Genomic DNA, 25,802 nt, shown 5'->3' on the forward strand with positions numbered 1-25,802 from the left:
CCAAGGAGGGGTGCTGAGTACTGACCTCTACAAACTTTATGTCAATCCGTTATTAAAACGTCTTGAGGAGTCCAGTTATGGCTGCACCATTGGAGAGATAAGATGTAATTCTAGTGCTTGCGCTGATGATATCACGCTGAACTCTAAAAATGCTGCTGATACTGAAATTTTAATTAGTATGGCTGAAGATTTTTCAAATAGCGAAAGATATGTCTTACAACCCAAAAAAACAGAAGCCCTGAAGGTAGTTCCAAATAAGAGTAGGACAGAAGACATTTCTCCAAACATTTATAGTATTTACGGAAACCCAATATCTAACGTAGAGACCAGCACCCATCTTGGTATTAAAAGATCAGCAACAGTCAATCGTACTGCTGAAGAAAATGTGTCCCATAACATTCAGAAAGCAAGAAAGACGGTATATAGTTTTATGTCTGCAGCACTTCACGGAACAAGTGGACTAGATATTCAATCTGCTCTACACATACTTAAAGTGTACGTTACGCCGATATTATTATATGGTCTTGAAATTGTATTACCTGGAAAAGGTCTTACTGAAAAACTTGAAGTATTCCAAAAGAGACTAATTAAACAACTTCTCACCCTACCAACAAACACGTCAGATGCAGCAGTCTACATCTTGAGCGGCTACCTCCCTGTAGAAGCGCAAATCCACAAAAAGGCATTAATTTTGTTTAATGGCGTATGTAGACAAAGTGAGGAGTCGGTTGAAAAGCGTTTAGCTAGGCGTCAGCTCAGCGTTAAATCAGTCAAGAGTGCGAGTTGGTTTATTGAGGTAAAGAAAATATTTTGGAAATACGACCTTGGGGACCCAGAAGAATTATTGAACAATCCGGTTAAGAAGTCAAAATGGAAAAGAACTGTTAATACTAAAGTAAATAAAGTCTGGGCACATGAAATTCAAGAAGTAGCAAAATCAACAAAAACTTTGAAACATATGAATTATGGAGAAATGGTGCCAAATAAACCACATCCACTAGTACAAATACCAACGAAATCGACATACGATGCAAACAGAATTCCAGTAAAACTGAAAGTAATGTGTGGAGTATATATCTTACAGACAAATCGTGCAGTTTTTAATCAAAATAAAATAAATGACATTTGTCGCCTGTGCTTAGATGCCTCAGAGTCACTCGAACATTTCATTCTCCACTGTGGTGCCCTATCTGCGGCGCGTAAACCCATCATTAGTGAGATAAAGTACGAACTATTGCAGCTTGATTATTATAACTGGGAAGAATCTACCGATTATGACAAAATTAACGTTATTATAGACTGTACACACATATGTAGAACGTGGAAGCATAAAAACCATTTTGAAAAGCTCTCAGATCTAGAATTTCAATGTAGACGTCTGTTGTTCAATCTTCATAATGAACGTTACAGATATTTAAAAACAGTCATTAATCTGGCAGAAAGCCTTAATCATGATAATGGGTACAAAACTGCATCAGCCTAGTCATCTAATGTAAGACGATTTTTCAATCATAATAGACAGCTGGACATATTTTGTTTATATTAATTCGTGGTTGTGGGACGATTCTGACACGAAAAGTGGTTCGTCTATAAAGGCGGTGAAGACCCGGAGATAACAGATAACAGATACCAAAATCATATGCAGGTTGTAAAAAAAAATACAAAGTGCTATCCCACCTTAATATTGATGTTCAAAACGTATGTTCAATGAGGTATTGCACTTCAACAAATACCTAAAATAATGAGATATTTTAGGTAATTAAATAACATTCAATGTAGCTCGACAATGTCGGTCAAAAACTATACATAGCTTATGTTTATAATGTTATTTTATCTACCGACAATTAATAAATATTGACTTGACTTGACTTGACTTGAACGTGTCATTAAGTTATCACGTTGTTTCGAAAACATCCTATTATTTAAACTACTGAATGGGGTTGTCACATCGGACCTCATTTAGGGGGCAATGTTAGAGATAAGCTTAAGTATTGCAATTTTTGCTTCATAACTTGTAACATATTTGACCAAGAACTATGAAACTTGAAATAAATTTAGACCACCGATAAATTTAATACGTTCAATGGTTTAAGCAAAAAAAAAAAAAAAAAAAAGGACCACTTGTTGGTGATAATTAGTCAAATGGGTATTACTGTGCATACTTTAAACAGAAATAGTAGTGTACGCTCAACAAAGTTCCTAATCGTTCAGTTTATATTGTATTACTATTTTGTTAATAATGCATGTATTCGCACGAAATTTCACATACCGACATTTGAATAGGTACTGCAGCTACTTATAAATTTATTTTTGGCGACTCAAGGCCAAAGTAACCGCATCAGGCGTTTTGACCAGGTTTCTATATTTTAAACGTGCAGGGCATGTGCACGAACATGCACGTGCTCGTTTACACTTTTGACATTACTGACAAAAGTCCTACTAGAAAAACACATATCACGGTGAAATTGACACAAAAGCAACGCGATCGAGCTGTCGGAATGTTGCTAGCCGGGACACGTGTGTAATTATTTTTGCAATTTCAAAATAATTTTGATATAATTTGTTTGTAGCTGTTACTTTGAGGGTTATTTCCATTTTTAACCTTATTTCCGTTTACAAGAACCTTTAGTCGGTGGCTATCTACCATCCGCGCTCTTTTGGTGAAATTTAACCCAATTACAATTCATTGAAGTGACCGATTTTAAATTTTGTTGTAAATTTCCGACAGCCCGGGCGCGTTGCTCTTGTGTCAATTTCACCATGATATGCATTTTTCTAGTAGGATTTTCGTCAGTAATGCCAAAAGTGTTCATGAGCACGTGCATATTGGTGCGCATGTCCTGCACGTGCAAAATAAGCTATATTGGTCAAAACGCCCAATGCCAGTACGTTGGCCGTGAGTCGGCCAAAAATAAATCCATAATTAGCTTCAGTACTGATTCAAATGAAGGTATGTAAACTTTCTTGTAAATACATGCATTATTAATAAAATAGTAATACAATATAAACTGACCGATTAGGATTTTTTACCGAAAACAAAATATATTATAACCGGAATAAAAAAAAAATGCTTATTTTTTACCCTGATAATCTGCGTCATTTCAGAAAGATGAGGCTTAGGAGCTTTTTTCATTATCTAAGCGATTAATGTATAAAATGTCTATCTAACAGCTGTATATATTATAAGGAAATTATATATGAATAAATTCTACAGTTGTATGTGTTCAACAATTTAAATTTGAATAGCGTGAATAACATAGCTGGATATAGCAGCTTAATCGATGTCATTTCAACATGTTTAGCTTGAAACAAAACCGGGTGATGTATGGAGAGGACCACCTGCGTTACAATATGTTATAGAAATGAATGAACTGAAGTATAAAATATGAAAGATCGGTGCCGTTTCCAAACTTTTACGCAAAATTTAGAACCCGGGTCTCTATAAACATGACCGCTCAATCTGTTTTTAAACAGCACTATTAAAAACGGTAAATAATTATCATGAATAAACGAGAGGGTAGTGCAATGAACTTTCGCGTTGGAGCAATTAACTGCTAACTTCGTGTTTTAAATTCTAATAATATTTGCTTGTTCTTTCTTTCAGATATTTATAGGTTATTAGCTTTGTATCGGGAAATATGCACGAGTTCTCAGCGGAAATATTGCGCGACTTTAGGAGCGCAATATTCCTCCGCTGAAAAACGAGTGCATATTTCCCGATGCAAAGATAATAACCTTTTTATTACATACACATCTGCACGTATAAATATAATGTAAATATCATAAATTTGTTCAATAGACCGAATAGGATTGACAATACTGAACTAAATAGAAAAAAAATAGTGCAAGAACAGGCACTGAATTACGTTACGCACCCGATATGAAATTCAGGCGTCAGTATATGGAAAAATATTGACGTTTCCGGTACCAGTGTAACTTAACGGGGAATAGAAACGTGAATGTAATAATAGACAATACAAGCATATCTTTTAACATAGAATTTAAAAAAAATACGATCGGGTCGAGCTACAAGCTATTTCAACATCGGTATATACAACCATTCACACAATGTTAAAATTCATCCTTTGTAAATGAACATTTTGAACCATTGCTAACAAACGTGTGCAGTTCAGATTTTGAAATAATTCCATTTTTGAAACTTCAAATACAACTAACCCTGAGAAAATAGTCTCTTTTCTGATTACCTCCTCCCCCACCAGCCAACTACCAAATGACACAAGGGTTGGAGCGTTCGCCCGTCAAATGGGCGATTATAGGTTTGGTCACTCTATCCGTGACTAATACTATTCAATGGGGCAGTTGTAAGTTATTGTAGAAAGAGTTAAGTGCTCATAATGTAAAAAACACACAAAATATTGACGGAAACGGGCGTAAAACCACAAAACAAGAAATAATTTCCGGCTAATTCGGTCGAAGTATGCACAGTCAAAACGACATGAAGTTAAAAGTGTGCTGAAATGAATAAATCATTGTACTTATGCATTCGATAACCATTAACTGTGTTGTGTTTACGCCGTTTCTCAACACCTAGAAATTATGTCAAGGCGGTCTGTTTACACAACCTTTCGACACAGGCTCTCTGGACACAGGCTCTCTGTAAGAAATGGACAACTTTTTCACTTCATTGAGAGTTGTAGCTAGTCGGGATCAAACAATAACTTCGGTGGCGCGGAAAATTGTATTTAACGATTTATGAAACAGCTGAAACGTGCTCAAACCAAATATGACGAATTATTAAATAAAGTATATGATAATTTTAGTTTTAAGCCCGTCTGATTGTTTTCAAAGAAATGATGAACTATTGTCATGACTTGATCGGCGTCGGCGTTGGTGTTGGCGTTGTCTGGTTAAGTTTTGTGTTTAGGTCAGCTTCTCTCCTAAACTATCAAAGTTATTGCTAGTTATCACATGTTCACCATCAAAAGCTAACGCTGAACAGCAAGACACGTAACTCCATCCTGCTTTTTGCTAGAATTATGGCCCCTTTCGGACTTAGAAAATATCAGATTTGTTGTAACTTTTCTCCTTTCAGTTTACCAAACCATTGAAACTGAAGAACTAAACTCAGATCCTCCGTAAGAAACTGTAAACTTTCTAACATAAACAGATTTGATTGGTAGCAAGGGTCAACCCATGACTCCCTGTGAAAGGTTACAGTGATTGCATGTCAGGAACACTGACCACTCGACCACTCGACCACGAAAAAATCCCACAAAGGAACCCTATGAAAGTAATACTGAAACATATGAATGATCAATACTTAGGTTTTTTTCTCGACATAAGAAACATGTGCCAATCGTTCCTGTAGACTACACATAAAAATATATAGATTATAAATATATGTTTGATTGTCGAGCAATGTCAACGATTTCGTTGAATTAGCAGCAGAAAATTGATTTCGGAAAGTAATTTCAAGGAATACGGCGAAAACAGTTAATTAATTTGTAATGAATATCTTTTTGATTTTCCTACGGTGAAAGAGGGTCCTTATATTTCAGTGAAGGACGAAATAATGAAGGAGTGTGTACATAATTTTATAATAACTGAAGAACATTTGAATTAGCATTTTAAAATAGTCTCATCCATCTGTAATACGGCTGCAACACATAGTTATAAAACTCTTTCGGAGTTAAACGCACGTTTGCAACAGCTTTTTCGATGCTGTAATCTGTAATGGGTGGGGCATGGCATATTAAGTACATGCAATTGACAATGATTTGAAAGCAAACACATACATAAAGTAAAAGAATTATAAAACACAGAAAAAATGTATCTCAGCACAACATTCAGTGCTTCATTATGTATACTCGGACTCATACAGATACAAATTTGTAATAACAATACTAAGCACACTTTCTACTTTCGTCTCATCTGCTATACCTTCTTTGAAAACAGTGTCTTAAAATATTCTGTATTATTCCAGTTTGATGTGAAAAGTGTGACGATTATGAAGATTACTGAATCTGAAAGTCCGGGACCGTAAAAATCTGAAGCTTTGGAGACATACAGCTTGCATGCTCAATTTAAGATTATATGCATCGTAGATCTTGTATTTTAGACGATAATCCCCACCTTCACAAACTGGCGAGAGGAAAAAGGAAAATATAAATAAAAGTGGACCTACAATTTTTAAGCTGGCGAAATATGTGATCTTGATAAGTGCCAATTAAATTAGAAATAGTGCCTAGTGGTCTACAAGAGAACGTGATTATAAAGCTACGAATATAAATATAAACAAATGACATTGTCTTCTAAATATATAAGTGACAGAATGTAAGATGATATTGACACGATATCATTCGTAATTATATTAGCTATATTATAAGTTTCCGGCGGTTTCCGTACAATCGGAATCGGCTATTTCCGTTGTTTGGGCTCGTCCGGGCAAGGCCGGGTTTTATTAATAACTGATATGACCACCATCTTTACCTAATTTTGCAATGATTTTGTTGCATTTTTTAAACTTTTTAATTTCCAAAAAGCAGTATATGAATTTATATTTAATAAAAATATTTTTCGTGTTAAAAATGTCCCTTTCGCACTTTAGGCATTACTTCGGCTGGTTGCCGACTTATTATCGCGGCTGCAATTGAGCAGGAAGCTAGTCAACATACGAAAACGAAAGTAGCATTCGCGCAGGACTAGAATGGTAGGACGAAAAATATATCATTGATAATTTGTAAGTAAAGTATCTTTTCGTGTACAAAGCTTATTTAAAATATATTAGAAACACACATGTCTTTTAAATGGTGTTAATATGTTCTGTTTTATACACGAAAAGCTAGTATTTCGGGGTAAAATTGAAGATATAATGATCTACTTTCGTTTTTGATTTTTTCCATTTTTGGAAAATACGCCTTAATTTCGTTTTAATATGCGGGTTATAACTTTATTTGAATAACAATACCGTAATATCAGAATGATATAGTCATTTATAATGTCATTTGAAATGAAATATCTTTCGTTTTTGTTATGAGATTGCTAATAATGAAGATGATTAGTTGTGATAATCTATATCTGTCTTTCTTCCGATAATGTCAAACCCTTATCAGTACATAGACATTGGTATAAAAATGTCAAAATGTTCGGTTCATATAATTAGACATGAAAAGGTTGACATTTGACATTCAACAATTATATTGTGACATATAACAGTTTTACTTTCAAAGCCATTTTCGACGTCTAAACAGATACTATTCAAGTGTAGCATATATTTGATTTATTAAACATTTTAAAATTATTAAATCTGTTATAAGTTAACAGATAAAAGTAAATGAAAAAAATACCTTTGCTTCATTTCTGCAATGTTAAAATGATTTACAATCCATTATTTTCCACAAAATGTCTCTTCATTTAATTAACATTGAATGTTTCTATTTGCCATGCCACCATCTTGTTTCGAAATCAAAAGAACCATTTAAATTTGATCTGAAAATTGTTTTATTTGGAAATTATTTCCTGCCAAATATTTCCATTATTGTAATTTTTATCTATTTTCATCTTAACTGTATATTTTCGGTTTGTATCCATAGGAATTTTATATGTCTCTTCTGCAAAATGAAAGTTTATTTACATTTATAATTTCTCTGTATGGTAGCGAAAAAAGATGATTTTGTTGAAAAATTAATTCTGACATGCAAATCATGATGTTTACACATGGAACACCCTCTGTTAAATTACTGCCACAGTGAGTATTCAGATTTTCAACTGGCAGCATACAGAATTTAGTAACCAGATAATTAATAAGGTAAAATATTACCTTTAATTACTGCCATTAAAGCACATTTATGATTTTTCTTTCACACTGGATATGAATTGCCTGGTAAGGCCTAAAAAAAAATTTTGTTTCCGGTAACATGCTTAAAAAAATTAGAGTAGGTAGGACGGAAATTTTTTTTTTTTGGAGTGGGGGGGTGGGGGGAATTTTTTTTTTATCAAGGGAGACTTTTCGGAAATTATTTTTGTGTCGAAAGATGAATACAAATAAGGGGGTTATGCCTGTAGAGCATCAATAAGTTGATTTCTAACATCACTGGCCATGTTTAAAGCATAAAAAGAGCAGTTTTGCAACTTTTTGTTAAAATTTTTAAAAACTATTCTCCAAGGCCATAATAACATAGGGTCAGGCCAAAAATTTAGGGTAGGTCGGGATACCGAAAACAAAATTTTTTTTACGCCTAATATCCATAAACCTTCAGATCAACTTCACATCTGGATACACCCGAAGGGACATGTTATACCCCCGTGTTTATGCATCTGTCCATTAGCAATTTCGTGTCCGCTTTGTAACTCTTGAACCCCATGAAGGATTTTAAAGAAACTTGACACAAATGTTCACTACACTAAGTTTACGTGCAGAGCGCATGTTTTGGAGTTTCTCTTCAGGGTCAAGGTCACACTTAGGGGTCAAAGGTCTTATCAGTTTATTTCGTGTTCCCTCTGTAACTCTTGAACTGCTTGAAGGATTTCAAAGAAACTTGGCACATTAATGTTCACCACACCGAGACGACGTGCAAAGCCATCAAGGTCGAGGTCACACTTAGGGGTTAAAGGTCATATATGACTTTGTTTTGTGTGTATTGCTCTGCATTGCAGTGCTGTTGTTTTCATTTGGCAGATCCCTTTTTTGTTCACTTACAATAAAAAAAATTAAAAATACTTCCCTTTTATGTTACTATGAAAAGCTTACTGGTATTTTGAAACTTTTTTATTATATTAGCCATAGGGAAAAAGCCAGACCACTTTTCTGTGATACTACATGGATGGTACCTCCAATTTTTAGGTGTATTTTGACATACCTGTACCTGGTAAGGATTTTTTTGTAGACCTAGATTTTTTTTTTTATTTCTTCCCTTTGTTGTTCCTTAGTCCTTTTGGCTTCAACAGTCCAGTTCTTTAAATTTTGCTCCCATCCTCTGATGTAACTGTTCGGGCATATATTGCCCCACTTGGCAAAGCTTTTGTTGTGCTATATGTTATTTCAGTGAAATGTTAAGCAATAGTATACTTTTAATAATTATGTCTCCCACTCTCCTGGGGAGACATATTGTTTTTGCCCTGTCCGTCAGTGCTTCCGTCCGTACGTCACACTTCATTTCTGATCAATAACTGGAGAACCATTTGATCTAGAACCTTCAAACTTCATAGCGTTGTAGGGCTGCTGGAATAGACGACCCCTATTGTTTTTTGGGTCACTCTGTCAAAAGTCAAGGTCACAGGGGCCTGAACATTGAAAACCATTTCCTATCAATAACTACAGAACCACTTGACCTAGAATGTTGAAACTTCATAGGATGATTGGTCATGTAGAGTAGATGACCCCTATTGTTTTTGGGGTCACTCCGTCAAAGGTCAAGGTCACAGGGGCCTGAACATTGAAAACCATTTCCGATCAGTAACTAGAGAACCACTTGACCCAGAATGTTGAAACTTAATAGGATGATTGGTCATGTAGAGTAGATGACCCCTATTGTTTTGGGGTACTCTATCAAAGGTCAAGGTCACAGAGGCCTGAACATTGAAAACCATTTCCGATCAATAACTAGAGAACCACTTGACCCAGAATGTTGAAACTTCATAGGTTGGTTGGTCATGTAGAGTAGATGACCCCTATTGTTTTCAGGGTCACCCCTTCAAAGGTCAAGGTCACAGGGGCCTGAACATTGAAAACCATTTCCGATCAATAACTTGAGTACCACTTGACCCAGAATGTTGAAACTTCATAGGATGATTGTACATGCAAAGTAGATGACCCCTACTGATTTTGGGTCACTCCGTTCAAGGTCAAGGTCACAGGGGCCTGAACATTGAAAACCATTTCCGGTCAGTAACTTGAGAACCACTGGACCCGGAATGTTGAAACTTCATAGGATGATTGGTCATGCAGAGTAGATGACCCCTATCGATTTTGGGTCACTTCGTTAAAGGTCAAGGTCACAGGGGCCTGAACATGGAAAACCGTTTCCGATCAATAACTTGAGAACCTCTTGACCCAGAATGTTGAAACTTCATAGGATGATTGTTCATGCTGAGTAAATGACCCGTATTGTTTTTGGGGTCACTCCGTTAAAGGTCAAGGTCACAGGGGCCTGAACGTTGATAACCAATCCATTTCCGATCAGTCACTTGAGAACCTCTTGATCCAGAATGTTGAAACTTCATAGGATGATTAAACATGCAGAGTAGATGACCCCTATCAATTTTGGGGTCACTCTGTTAAAGGTCAAGGTCACAGGAGCCTGAACATGGAAAACCATTTCCGATCAATAACTAGAGAACCACCTGACCCAGAATGTTGAAACTTCATAGGATGATTGAACATGCAGAGTAGATGACCCTTATTGATTTTTGGGTCAGTCTATTAAAGGTCAAGGTCACAGGGGCCTGGTCATGTAAAATCATTTCCGGAAAATAACTTGAGAATCACTTGACCTAGAATGTTGAAACTTAATAGGATGATTGGACATGCAGAGTAGATGACTCCTATTTATTTTGAGGTCACTTGATCAAAGGTCAAGGTTACATGAGCCTGAACAGTGACTTGAGAACCACTAGGCCAAGAGTGTTGAAACTTAGCGTGATGACTGGACATGCCAAGTAGATGATCCCCATTGCAGCCAACCATCAGTGTCTCTTTGACTTTCGCTCCTGACCCCTTTTGACTTCTTGCCTATAGGACTTTGCATTGGGGGAGACATGCGCTTTTTTACAAAAGCAATTTCTAGTTCACATTTGAGACAGAGTAGAAGAAATGATATACAGATGCTAGGTAATTTTATCTCGCATCAGTTGTCTTAAACTGTTCATTTTTTAGCCCACCATCATCAGATGGTGGGTTACTCAAATCACTCTGCGTCATCCTTCCGTCCATTCAATTTCTTGTTACGCATCTCCTCAGAAACTACTGGGCGGATTTTGACCAAACTTTGTCAGAATGATGTATTGATAACCCAGTTGAGTCCCCCAAACAATCGGACTGGTTCAACAATTTTTGAGTGAATTATGGCCCTTTGTTTATTTTGATTTCTAATATAATTTTATATCCAGTTGCCCTCCAAGTAATTCATTGGTTTTTTATGGCCTTACCTGTAGAAGGGTCATAAAGTCTGCAGACACTAATGACATAATGATTCAAGTTGACTTCATTATGTATAGGTTAATATATGGGAGAGCGGTGCCTTTGAGTGATAATGGCCCTGGAAGAAGATAATAGCCTCGGGGCTATTATCTTCTTCCAGGGCCATTATCACTCAAAGGCACCGCTCTCCCATGTTTTTACCTGTTTATTACATGTTTAAGAAAAGTTAAGTGTGTTATTTGTATGAGAAGTGGCATCTACTAGCTGGCAAAATAATTTTCAGCTTTTCAGTTTCTGTAGTAAAATATGTAGGGCCTTTAAGAGACTATATGCTGTATAAAATCAAATGCCTTGATAGTTATACTTTGTTGCTTATAGCATAATTTAGGGTTGAAAAAATAAGTTATATCATGAATATACGCAGTTACGCTCAGTATAATAAAACTAGAAACTGAAATATTCGCTTTTTTTTACCTCATGACATCATTTCTGTAAAATTACGGACGTTAAATTCCCGCGCTAACGCCAGGGCCATTATCGATAATGGCCCCGGGGCTTATTATGATAATGTGATAATGCATAACGCAATGCGGTAATGGGAGAATTTTAAGCACAAATTTGTTACTATTTATAGGTACTCATGTAATAATTTCCTATTACACCTCAGCAGTGGATGGACTAGCCTAGTAGATTGATGAATTAATACTCAAATTTCTGGGTTTATTTATTTTTATAATTTACATAGATTTATAGGGAAAAATTTTGAAAATCTTATTGTCCAAAACCACAGGGCCTAGGAATTTGATATTTGGTATGTAGCATCATCTAGTGGTCCTCTACCAAGATCTTTCAAATTATTTCCCTAGTGTCAAATATGGCCCAGTCCCGGAGTTCACATTGTTTATATAGACTTATATAGGGAAAAACTTTGAAAATCCTCTTGTCCAACCACAAAGCCTAGGGCGTTGATATTTGTAATGTAGCATCATCTAGTGGTTCTCTACCAAGTTTGTTCTGATTATCCCCCTAGGGCCAAATTTGGCCCCGCCCAGGGAGTCGCATGGTTTATATTGACTTATATTTATAGGGAAAAGGTTTTAAAATTTTTTTGTCAATAACCTACAATATTCAAATTTCTGTAGGTACAGCCTTCATATTTGGACCACATGAATAGGTTTGTGTACCGAAATAAACTTTGACATTGATAATGTGACCTACTTTTACATTTTTGAAGGTTCAGGTTTCAAATTTGGACCACACGCTAAGTTTTGTATTCTGAAATGAAAGTTGACCTTGGTTTCGACCTAGTGACCTACTTTCACATTTCTCAAGCTACAGCCTTCAAATTTGGACCGCATAGTTTTGTGTACCAAAATGAACTTTGACCTTGAGATTGACCTAGTGACTACTTTCACCTTTCTGTAGCTACTTTCACATTTCTGAAGAAAGCACAGACTTCAGATTTGGACCACATGCATAATTTTGTGTTCTGAAATGAATTTTGATCTTGATTTTGACCTAGTGACCTACTTTTACATTTCTCGAGCTACAGCCTTCAAATTTGGACAACATGCTTAGTTTTGTGTACCAAAATGAACTTTGACCTTGACATTGACCTAGTGACCTATTTTCACATTTTTGAAGGTACAGGCTTCAAATTTGGACCACACACGGTTTTGTGTTCCGAAATGAAATTTGACATAGTGACCTACTTTCACCTTTCTGTAGCTACAGCCTTCAAATTTGGACCAAATGCATAGTTTTGTGTACCAAAATGAACTTTGACCTTGACATTGATCTAGTGATCTACTTTCACATTTTTGAAGGTACAGGCTTCAAATTTGGACCACATAGACTAAATTTCGAGGGGTGAATGCGAAAAAGTGCTTCTTTATTTATATGCACTTAGAACTCTTTCGCATTCACCCCTTGATACATAGTTTTGTGTTCCGAAATGAATTTTGACCTTGATTTTGACCTAGTGACCTACTTTTATTTATCCCCCCGCCAAAGGCGAAGGGGATATTAGAAATGCTCTCCGTCCGTGCGTTCGCAACGATCTTTGTCCAGACCATAACTCCAAAAGTACTGCAGGGATTTTCTTCAAACTTCATACACTGATAGAACACATTGGGAGGAAGTGCAGTGTGCAAGAACAATAACTCTACCCTGTCTATTTTTTGAGTTATTCCCCTTTATCATATTTTCTTTAAAAATTTTGTCCGGAGCATAACTCCAAAAGTACTGGAGGGATTTTCTTCAAACTTCATACACTGATAGAACACATTGGGAGGAAGTGCAGTGTGCAAGAACAATAACTCTACCTTGCCTACTTTTTAAGTTATTCCCCTTTATCATATTTTCTTAAAAAAATTTGTCCGCAGCATATCTTTTTCATGCATGGAGGGATTTTGATATATCTTAGCACAAATGTTCACCACCACGAAGTGGAGTGTGGTGCGCAAGAACCAGGTCCCTAGTTCTAAGGTAAAGGTCACACTTAGAGGTCAAAGGATACAAGAATGAAAACCTTGTCCGGAGCACTTCTTCTTCATGCATAGAGGGATTTTGATATAACTTGGCACAAATGTTCACCACCACAAGACAGAGTGTCATGCGCAAGATCCAGGTCCCTAGGTCTAAGGTCAAGGTCACACTTAGAGGCCAAAGGTCAGATACAAGAATGACTTTGTCCGAAGCATTTCTTCTTCATGCATGGAGGGATTTTGATGTAACTTGGCACAATTATACACCATCATGAGACGAAGTGTCATGCGCAGTTCCCTTCTTTAGAATTACTTCCCTTTATTGTTACTTTAAAGAGAATTCCTATAGTTTTTTTCCTTTCATAGAATTTTTTTAAATTCACATATATGATATGAAATTTTGTGCTGAAAACAATGAACAAATAAAAACAATAGGTCACCAGGCTCGTTTCTGTTAAAAATTGTTTTGAACACACCCACTGTTGCTGAAACTGCCAGCGATTTTTCAACATTTTCATTATTTTCTGCTTTTTTATAAATACCAACCAAAATATACATCAAGACAGTGCAATAAGGTTTTTTTCTTTTTACAAATTTTATTATATACTTATTTGATATTATAGCCATATTTGTAATACTCTATCCTTACAGTTATTGGTACAAATGAAAAACAATACTGTTTCATATTTACTTTTGTGAACTTTTTTCAATGAAAAATACCCATAGTAAAGAATATTTTTTTAAATTTTGAAAAAACTCTTTCATAGAATTTTTTCCTGTTTTTCTTTTGTATAGATAATTGTATTGTGAACATAAAAATGGCTAAAAATGTATTGGTCACCAGACTAAATTTTTTGTTAAGACCGCTAGAATACAACACCTGTTAGGACGGAAAGTGGAGCGAACCTGGCCAAATTGATTACATGTATGTGCGCTAGAAGTTAAAAAAAGTTTTAAAAATTCTTAATTATTTCTATAATTGAATACTAAATAAGCTGAAAGGTGATATTGATTTATCAGTACTAAGTCATTTATCTTACATTATATGAACAACACTGTCTTTGTACTAAAATGCGATGTGAAACACAACCTCAAAAATAGCAAGATATCTGTCAGGCATGATACTTGTCAATACAACATAAACCAGTATCAACATTTGATTACTGATAAAACTTATCAAAAAATGTTATTTCATTCAAGAAACTTCATATTTAAGATTGTCTGTAACATGTTTCGACAAATGTTGACTTTAGTTCAGTTTTCCATAGAAAGTGTCGGCTGCGCAGAAAGATGCGCATAAAAAACTATAGGAATTCCCTTTAAATAGCTTTTATTGTAACTTTTTCATTACTAGTCGTAGGGAAAAATCAAGACCACTTTTCAGTAGTACAACATGCATGCTGCATCCAGTTTTGAGGTGTATTTTGACCAATCTCTACCTAGTAAAGATTTTTTTGTGGACTTACAATTTTTTATTTAAAGATTAACTTCCATTAGTTGTTACTATGAATAACTTATGTTGTAACATTTTTATAATTGACCACAGGGAAAAAACAAGACCACTTTTCTGTGGTACAACCTGGATGTTACTTTCAAATTTTAGGTGTATTTTAAGACATCTCTACCTGGTAAGGAGTTTTTTTGTGGACTTACAATGATTACTAAACAAACACAAAATTAAAATTCCATTTGCAAATACAGCTGCTAGAGTAAAGAAATTTGCTGTGACGGGCAGATATTGTGACATTCTGGCACTCTTGTTCCCTGTTAGCTTTCCATTCCTTCTTTTTACAGTAGCCATATAGAAAAACATCATACAGCTATACTGTTCATGAAAATTAATAAAATTTAGCAGTAAACCACATCACCACTGAATAATTCTTTCTTCCACATCTTTAAAACCCCTGATGTGGACCACAACTAAACGGTTTTTCAAAGCTTCTCCCAAAATGAATACTTTCAGACACTAACTTGCCAGGAACTTTAGCCTTCAATTATAATATGCCCGGCGGGGGGATTGGCCATGTCTAACATGGCTCTTGTATTTCTCAAGCTACAGCCTTCAAATTTGGACAACATGCTTAGTTTTGTGTACCAAAATGAACTTTGACCTTGACATTGACCTGGTGACCTATTTCACATTTCTCAAGCTACAGACTTCAAATTTAGACCACATTCTTAGTTTTGTTTTCCAAAATGAAATTTGATCTTGATTTGACCTAGTGACAATACTTTCACATTTCTCAAGCTACAGCCTTCGAAATGAACTTTGATCTTGAAATTGATCTAGTGACCTACTTTCATATTTCTCAAGCTACAGCTTTCAAATTTGGACCACATGCACAGTTTTGTGTATTGAAATGAACTTTGACCTTAATTTTGACCTTGAGCCAGTCTTGAAATTTGGAACATTCAAAAATGGCTCAATGGTGGGCGCCAAGATCACTCTGTGATCTCTTGTTGTTTTTTCTAATTTTCTATGTCGTGAAGTTACACTGCATAATATTTAAACCAAGTATAAATTAATAATTAATGTTTATAGTTGTATATGTTTATTAGATCTTACATAATGACTGTTAGCTGGCCATGGTATTTAGAAAAGTCAGCAAATATTATAGTAATATTGGATCATTGATGGCATCATAGATATTATTAGAAAATAAATCTGTCATACCAGTGAAGCTTTAAGAAATTAAGGATTAAGTCCTGTGGACGCCGCCATGACCCTCGGTCTGATATATGTCCAAAAGCTGATAGACGTAAGAAATGGATGTTTCAGCTGTACCTCAGCCATGGTTGCTTCAAACTTTCACAGATGAACAGGCTTTAAATGTGCAGATGACAATAAATGTGGGAAGTTTTGCTGTGGCTGTTTTTTCTGCAGTTATGGCCCTTTGATAGTTTTGCTATATAGAATATTAAGAAAAAAGTTGTTTGTCAAACTCCTCAAACACTATTGAAAGAATATGCTTGAAAGTTTCACAGATTAAGTACCTTGATGTGAAGATTACCATAGATAAAATAGACTTCTTTCTGAGGCTGTTTTTTTCTGGAATTACGGCCCTTTCTAATTTCACAAAATAGAGCACAGTGAAGAAATTTGGTGTGTTCAACTCCTCGTACACTTTTTTAATTACAGCCAAACCTGTCTTGAAAGCCAAAATATGGTCTTTATTGGGAGGTGGTCTTTATTCACAGGTTAAAATACACTGTAAATGTTAAAATGGGAAACAAAACATGTGGTCTTTAGAGCCAGGAGGTCTCTGTTCAGAGGTGGACTTTAACATAGGATTGACAGTTAACTGTAATGGATTCAAAGTTTTTCAGATGCACAACCTTATCTGAATACGGCCATCAAGAATGGGCTTTGACCATTTTGACCAACTTGTTATGAAGTTATTTTAATTTCACTAAATAAGGCATGGTGAAGGAATTTTGTGTGTTCAACTCCTTATACTCTTTGAAGGAATGGGTTCAAAGTTGCATAGGTGAAGAACCTTGATACGTAATTGCGCAGAACGCGGGGTATCTGTGTCTTATGGACACAATATTAGTTATACAATGTCTCCAACTGCTGTAGGTTATTAGACAATAATTATACATATAATTTTATATGATCTGGTAGAGTCCTCTGAGTACAGACCATTTAGATAATGATTATTTTCAAATGACTATTCGGTAATTTGATGATCAGTATCAATAGTTGCAGGAAAATTTGACCTCAGAATTTCATGATAGCCACATATAATTATTGAAATCTTTACTTATTATCTTGAGCACTGCAGATAAAATGAACACATAACACAGTATAAGATAAACAATACAATTCAGTGACAGCTTTATGTATGACTTGTGATAATATGTGAAAGGCTTGAGACCAGTGTATATTATTTTATGCACACCAGATAATAAAGTTGATCATTTGATTTGTTTTTTTTTCATATTTGATCAATCAATATGCCATGCACTCAAGATTCAGCTAGGGAAACCAGGATCATGGATTTTGAAAGTTAACCTAATTATTTTTGAACATTATTCAGACATGTAATATTTATACTATAAGTACTATTTTTAGTATGGTAAAACCCCTCTAAACAGGAACCTCTGCATACCGATAATCCCGCAAAACTGAACAAATTTTTTGCAGTCTTGAAATTTGTTTGATTATTTCATCAAGAAAATGGCACTGTAAACCAGAACCCCTCTGTTCCAGAAACAGAACACATTTTCCAGGGCGAACACAACATTACCCTTGAAAACCAAACAATTTTAAAGGCAATCAAAACTTGGCCACTTGTCTTTTACCTTGATTAACAGAATCTACTCTATTTGTGCATGAAATCTTAATAGGCCACATGACTGTATGATTTATACAGTAACTAGAAAAGATGTAAAAACATGTATCTGGTTGTTCAGTTATTTGGATAATGTAGAATATAGATAATGTAGCATACATTCCACCAACAAAACCACTCTAAATCAAACTCCCCTCAAAACTGAACTTTTATTATGCCCCCGGCATCTACTGATGCGGGAGGCATATAGTGATTGTTCTGTTGACCTTGACCTTGACTTCATTTTGGACTTAGGTTGCTTTTTATGGGCCATCTCTTGGTTAACCAAATGGGACCGTTTTGTCTAGCATCAATACCGCTTACAAGAATGAATTGATACTAATACAGATGTAACCTATGACCATTCCTCATCTTCAAACATCACCTGACCTCAGTTTGACCTTGACCTTGACCTCATTTTGGACTTAGGTTGCTTTATATGGGCCATCTCTTGGTTAACCAAATGGGACTGTTTTGTCTAGCATCAATACCGCTTACAAGAATGAATTGATACTAATACAGATGTAACCTGTGACCATTCCTCATCTTCAAACATCACCTGACCTCAGTTTGACTTTGACCTCGTTTTGGACTTACTTTGCTTTGTATAGACAAGGATGCCACTGGAGGCATCAAGCGTTTATTGAACGCAGCTCCTTGTTGCTGTTGAGAGGCTGTTTTGTTTGAGAGGATTCCCATACAAATACATACTTGTGTAGCCAATTATATGTGGCTATGAATTTATTTCCTCTTGATTTTTAATTTTATACTGCAGACTATTGCTATTCATATACATCTGTATATAAATAAATTTTGTACAAAATTGTTCAGGAGAAAGACTTAAGAATCCTGTGTAACAGGCACTTTCACTGCCCATATACTAGTAGTCTATTCCAAAGACAACAATATCCTTGTCATCTGTGCTTATCACACAGTAAAATCATTATTTAAATTTGAAGTCCATTAGTTCTTCCAAATATATGTTAAATTTGACTTACCATTTTTGATAATTTTATATGTTGTGATTGGTTATTGTGATGTGTATTGACAGGTCACATAATAACCCTGTAACATACCACAAAGCAAAAACATGCTAACATGAACACACAGCCTAATGGATCATAGTTTCTACAGTCTTTATGAGATAAGTCTATTACCACAAATCTCTGTATAGAAAATTAATGTCATAAATCTATGGAAAGCAATGTCATAAATTTGTATATGGCAATTTCACAAACGCATGTATCACAAATGTGAATATGACAACATCAAATATTCATGTATGGTAATATGCAGTTAAAGAATGACACTATCACAGATTGCAGTGTCATAAATCTAAGTATGACAATGTCACAAATTTATGTATGGCAGTATCACAAATCTAAGTATGACACTGTCAGAAACATTTACATTTTATTTGCTAAATTGTTTGGTTGTAGAGGTATAGTATTTTACCTTTGACCTAGACGTTTCTTACATTTACTTTGAATTTTGCCAGGGTCTCTAGTATCATTTACCATGGCTTTAACCCTTACTGTGCAGAATTTCTATAATGGACTTGTCCATCTACCATTAACTATTCAGAGGGGTGCTTACCAAAAAGATACTGACTGAATGGCGAACAGTGCAGATCATGATCAGACTGCAGATGTGCAGGCTGATCATGATCTACACTGGTCCCAAAGACAGAATTAATCATGTCTAGCATTGTAAGGGCTAGTCCTAGCTGGGAGTTCAGAGGGCAATGGTCGACAAAGTAGTAAGATAGACATCTTGCCTAGCCATATTATATAAAATGTTAAATGTTGATGCATAAAGATCAACAAATTTTGATATTTCTTTTTCCAAAATTAAATGATTGTGTTTATAATCTGTATCGTATTGAGTGATGGTAAAAAGTTTACGTAAATCAATTGCTTTATTTGTATTACTGAATACTATAGGTATAAGATAAACTACTGTATGTGCATTTTGGACATGTTTATATGGCACATAACAGTATCATATATATCTAACATGATTGGGTTAAAAAAAAATAGAACACTTTGTATATAAAATACACAATATCATATGATATCAGATAAATTAAACAATGTTTAACTATTGTGATATATAAAAATATTTGTAAAGCATTCCTTGAAATATTACATGCTTTGTAAACAAATAAATATCAGTGATGTCCCAGATGACCCTTTTTTCAAAAAGGAAGTTTATTTCAAAAAAGAAAAGGCTATATTATCTATTACTAAAAATAAATTTTCTGTAACAGAACTTTAAATTTCAAGGTTCATTTAATATGTTTGTTATTTTCTGAAAATGACTAGCTGTTTATATTCATTATGTTGTACTTTTTGTAATATTTTTGTCGTTAACATGACGAAAGTAAATTGGTTACCGTGATATTTTTAAGCACTTAAGAATTGAATCAAAGTTATAAAATTGTCATCAGTAAGGGGCATAAATTACAGCTGAGTGTATTTAAATACAACCAATGAATTTTAAAAGACCGAGTCATATATATAAACCAGACCGGGTGTATAGCTATGAATATTTGGGGCGAGCTTTTTTAGATTTATTCATAGTACTAAGACTAAGTCTACCTAGAGCTATTTATGGTATTTTTTCTACTTACAGATTGCGGTTTGAAGCAATCTACACAAAGTTGAAGAATGGAAGAACCAGATTCATCTGGTTCAGACCAAGAGAATCATTCACGTGATGTACATCATCACGTGACTTCAAAATTGGAAAGTGACGAATCGTATTCGGACTCAGATTCAGATGAAACTAAAGAACCCCAGTCTATGTTAAATATCTATAAACCCGGTCACGTCCCCGGAAAATATAAACAAAGTATAGAGCCAGAGACAGAGAAACATTCCGCATGTATTGCCGAGGTAGAATCTTTGGATGGTCACTCTGATGAGAACAGTGAAGCAACTGAAGAACCGACTGACAGTCAGAAAGATGTTAGTGCTGGCGTAGAAATACAGGAAAAAACAGAAGGTGAGGAAGGTGCCCAACAATTGTCAGTGGAAATGGAATCGAACTTTGCGGAGACGGGTATATTTGGCAAATCAATGTGTGTTATTCCATCTATGCTGGCAGAAGAGCAGAGTATAAAAGAGGATGATATGATATTGTCGAAACCACGACCTCCAGTTCCACCAAAACCAAGCTTGGATATTTATAATCCAGCCGAGCCTGTTGTAAAAGTTGATTCTGGTATAGAATCTCCTGATAACCGCCCGAAACCAAAACCAAGAAAATCGAAAACACCAAGTGGAACATATTCAGATGAGCAACTTCTTCTGACTGATGAGTTACCTGCCAAGAAGGTCAGCCCCATGCCTTCTCCAAGAACGAAAAGAAAATCAGAAGAGACAGAAGTACTAAGTTCGACAGGGAACGAACCCGAAAATTTTGAAAAAAGTGAAAAAAAGGACAAGCAAAGGACAGATTCAAAGGAAATTTCAACAACAACGGATGAAAAAAAGGGAATGAATAATGATGAAGAAACAGTTAGTGACTCCACAGTCGAGACTGTAGATATTGGCAGCGCTAAAGATTTAGTGTTTGATGACTCATCTTTAAACATATTATCAGAAAAGCAGGAAATAACTGAAAATTTCAGCCACCTGCACCAGAATGATGATACACTTACATCCTGTACAGTTGTGAATAATGAAAACATTAACTTTCAGCAGTCAGTAGCCCGAAGCAGTTTTGAAGTAATTAACACTGAAGAAGCTATGGACAGTCCTCGTGACAGAGAAGGGGATAATATGCTATCTGAAGAAAATGACTCCGACAATGAGGAAACAGCTAGATTTGTGAACGACTTTCAAGATACAGATTCAGGGAAAGGTGATATGGTAATGGACCAGAATATATCTGATTCTGAACCAGAAGGAGAATTTAGAACACCTGATAATCATTCAGAAGATGAGGGAGAAGCTGACGTGTTTTATGATAGCAAACTCACCCATTCAGTATATATAAAACAAAAACCAGATGAAGACGTCGAAAAGGACGAAATAGAGTCTACTAAAATGGATAAAGCTGCGACAGATGATGAAGAACCATTTGGCGATGACAAGTTCCTGAAGGGCGCAGTCTTAGAGAAAGTCAAAGCTTTTGAAGATTCAGTTGTTGTCATCGGGAAAGGAACCATTAAAGAGGCCGGATATGACAGTCTTTCTAGCACTGTTTCTAGTGGTGATCTTACCACTGTTACCTTATCAGCAGATATGAAAATTGGAGAGGAAAAAGAAGAAAAAAAATCCTTATTTGGCAAAATAACTATGTTTGAAAGCCTAGCATCAGGAAAGAGCAAAAATGGAAATCAACCAGATTTTGAAAAATCAAGACGGAATTTTGCAAGTGGCTCTAGCTTTGAAATTTTATCAAGCTGTAGTGAAGACTCGGAATTAAAATCTGATACGTTTTCAGCAAATCCCGAAAAACATGATTTTGAAGTGGAAGAAAGTGCCGAGATAAACACAGATACCGATGTACCACGACCGACTGGACCAAAGTCAAACACTGTTTGGGAATCTGATGCAACAGGTGAACCGCAAGCAATTCCAAATACATATCCTGAAACACCGACAGACGTAAATAGTGAAACAGAAAGCGAGCATTTGCTAGACGATGACCATCAATCTCCAGAACAGAGTATAGAGTTGAATGCCGGTTATCAAGATGATAATGAACGGAGCAAAGGAGATTCAATGCAAGACCAAATGCCACCGCCTATTGCTCCAAAATCTGAAAGGGTCTTAGATAGCCTGTGGTCACTTGCAGTAGAAAGGGCACCTAATGTACCACCTAGATCACTTACATTAGAAACAGAAGGTAAAGAACATGATAAAGTAAACTATGAAACAAATGTACAGGGTCAGAAGTTGAAAAGTTCTGTGGTTTGTGAAGAAGATTTCTTGCCTGATACAGAGCATGCATCTCCATCACAAGGAGAGCATATACCTGCTAAGTCGCCTTCGGAAGAGGAACATACATCACAGCAACATCAACGTTATGATCATCAACAATCTCCAGAACATAATATAGAGTTGAATGCCGGTCATCAAGATGATTATGAAGGTAGCGAAGGAGATTCAATGCAGGACCAAATGCCACCGCCTATTGCTCCAAAATCTGAACTGGTCTTAGATAGCCTGAGGTCACTTGCAATAGAAAGTTCACCTAATGTACAACCTAGATCACTTACTTTAGAAACAGAAGGTAATGAAGAACATGATAAAGTAAACTATGAAACAAATGTACAGAGTCAAAAGTTGGAAAGTTTTGTGATCTGTGGAGAAGAATTTTTGCCTGATACAGAGCATGCATCTCCATCACAAGGAGAGCATATACCTGCTAAGTCGCCTTCAGAAGAAGAACACTTATCACAGCAATATCAAAGTTATGATCATCAACAGATGCCGCAGTACCAACAACAGCAGCAGATGCCATCATATCCAAATTTTCCGTACGAACAGCAACAGCAACAGCAACAGCAACAACAAACTCCTCCAATGTGGACTCAACCATATTATTATCTGGATCAGAGTGGAAATATTCAATACACGAACCCATATGCTTTTTACAATCCAAATATGAACCCAGGGATGTTTTACCAAAATCCCAATATGCAGTATTATCAACAGCCTTATTTTTCTCACCAGAATTATGGGAATCCATATGGACAGGCACAAGAAAGAAAACCAGCCTTTAGTTCACACACGCCAACACGAACAGATGAAAATGATTATGAGGAAGTTGGAGAATCTGCGAGGGAAGAATATGGAAGATCAAACGATGAGGGTTCATACGAACAGACATCCAAAAGAGATTCTGATTATGGTCCACGAACGGAAGCACAACCAGAAAATGGCGATTATACGCAAATTCGAAAGCCGACAAGCTCGGCACGTCCGAAATCTTTCGAACATGCTGACAATCGGCATGGTACTAAAGAAGATCGGCGCAAATCTTATGGTCAGGAACATTACACCGGGACATCTCATAAAGCTCAAAGAGCAGAACGTACAAAGTCTGAAAGTGCTGAAACGATAAAGGAAACTGCTGAAAAAGACAATGCCTCACCATCTGTGCAAAGGTCTACGTCAATGCCGTCTAATACTCCACACGGAAAAAGGACATGTAAGTTGACATTTCTTGTTCTTTTAGCTCAGAGTGAGCTATTGTGATCGCTCACCGTCCGACGTCCGTCCGTCCGTCGTCCGCCCACACTTTCCTTTAAACAACATCTCCTCCTAAACCACCAAGCCAATTTTGATGAAACTTCACAGTGATGATCCTTGGATGGTCTTCTTTAAAATTGTTCAAAGAATTGAATTCCGTACAGAACTCTGGTTGCCATAGCAACCGAAAGGAAACACTTTAAAAATCTTCTTGTCCAAAACCACAAGGCCTAGGGCATTGATATTTGTAATGTAGTTTATATAGACTTATATAGGGAAAAACTTTGAAAATCTTCTTGTCCAAAACCATAAGGCTTAGGGCTTTGATATTTATTATGTAGCATCATCTAGTGGGCCTCTACAAAGATTTTTCAAATTATCACCCTAGGATTTAATATGGCCGCGCCCTGGGCGGGGGGGGGGGGGGGGGGGTCACATTGTTTCTATAGACTTATATAGGGAAAAACTTTGAAAATCTTCTTGTCAAAAACAAAAGGGCCTAGGGCTTTGATATTTTGTATGTAGCATCATATAGTGGGCCTCTACCAAGATTGTTCAAATGATCCCCCTAGGTTCACCGTTGAAATATTGCCCCGCCCAGGGGGATCACATGGTTTATATAGACTTGTATAAGTAAAAAAACTTTAAAAATCTTCTTGTCTGAAACCACAAGACCTAGGCTTTGTTATTTGGTATGCAGCATTGTCATATGGTCCTCTACCAAGATTGTTCAAATTATTCCCCTGGGGTGAAAAGAGGCCCTGCCACGGGGTTCCCTAGTTTTACATAGACATATATAGGAAAAAACTTTAAAAATCTTCTTGCCTGAAACTGCAAGGCCTATGCTTTTGATATTTAGTATGTTGCATTGCCTAGTGGTCTACTACCAAAATTGTTCAAATAATGCCCCTGGGGTGAAAGAGGCCCTGCCCTGGGGGTCCCAAGTTTTACATAGACTTACATAGGAAATGTTTTTAAAAATCTTGTCTGAAAGTTCAAGGCTTATGCATTTGATATTTTGTATGTATCATTGCCTAGTTGATCTCTAGCAAGATTGTTCGAATTATGCCCCTGGGGTGAAAAGAGGCCCTGCCAAGGGCCACTTGATATATGAGTTATATAGGAAAAAATATTTCAAAATTTATCAGATCATATTACTTACACTGTTTAATTATACATGTATTTACTTGATGACCCCAAGTAATAAGGGGTCACCCGACTGTGACCTTGATCTACTGACCTACTTTCTTGTTTTTTAAGATACAGCCTTGAAATTTGGATGACATGTATAGTTTTGCAAACCGATCTTAGTTTTTGACTTTCAGTGACCATGAATGTGACCTACTGGTCTACTTTCTTGTTTTTTAAGATACAGCCTTGAAATTTGGATGACATGTACAGTTTTGCACATCAATCTTAAAACTAACTTTTAGAGACCATGAATATGACCTACTGACCTACTTTCTTGTTTTTGAAGCTTTAGCAAAGAAATTTGTTCAAGCAAGCAACTTAACTCAGGTGAGCGATATAGGGCCATCATAGCCCTCTTGTCTATTTTAATTAATTGATGTTTCCAAACTGATGAAACGTAGTTCTTTAATGGTATAATTATAACTTCCTACTTATATCCATTACTAAATCACAGACGTTTGATACTATAGGAGAACGTCTATGTCCT

At 35.9% G+C, this 25,802-nt stretch overlaps 1 protein-coding gene across 1 annotated transcript in view; it reads left to right on the forward strand.

Moving 5' to 3' along the window:
* Positions 1 to 6,607: 6,607 nt before the first annotated feature.
* The window catches only part of LOC123547472 (protein mono-ADP-ribosyltransferase PARP14-like), a 111,068-nt gene continuing 91,873 nt past the window's right edge, over positions 6,608 to 25,802 (forward strand). The window contains exons 1-2 of the mRNA XM_053551711.1: positions 6,608 to 6,700; positions 20,553 to 24,083. Coding sequence (XP_053407686.1) covers positions 20,588 to 24,083 — 3,496 coding nt within the window. The 5' untranslated portion in view covers positions 6,608 to 6,700; positions 20,553 to 20,587. The remainder of the gene's footprint in view (positions 6,701 to 20,552; positions 24,084 to 25,802) is intronic.

The sequence above is a fragment of the Mercenaria mercenaria genome, chromosome 9, assembly GCF_021730395.1.
Source record: "Mercenaria mercenaria strain notata chromosome 9, MADL_Memer_1, whole genome shotgun sequence".
Lineage (NCBI taxonomy): Eukaryota > Metazoa > Mollusca > Bivalvia > Venerida > Veneridae > Mercenaria > Mercenaria mercenaria.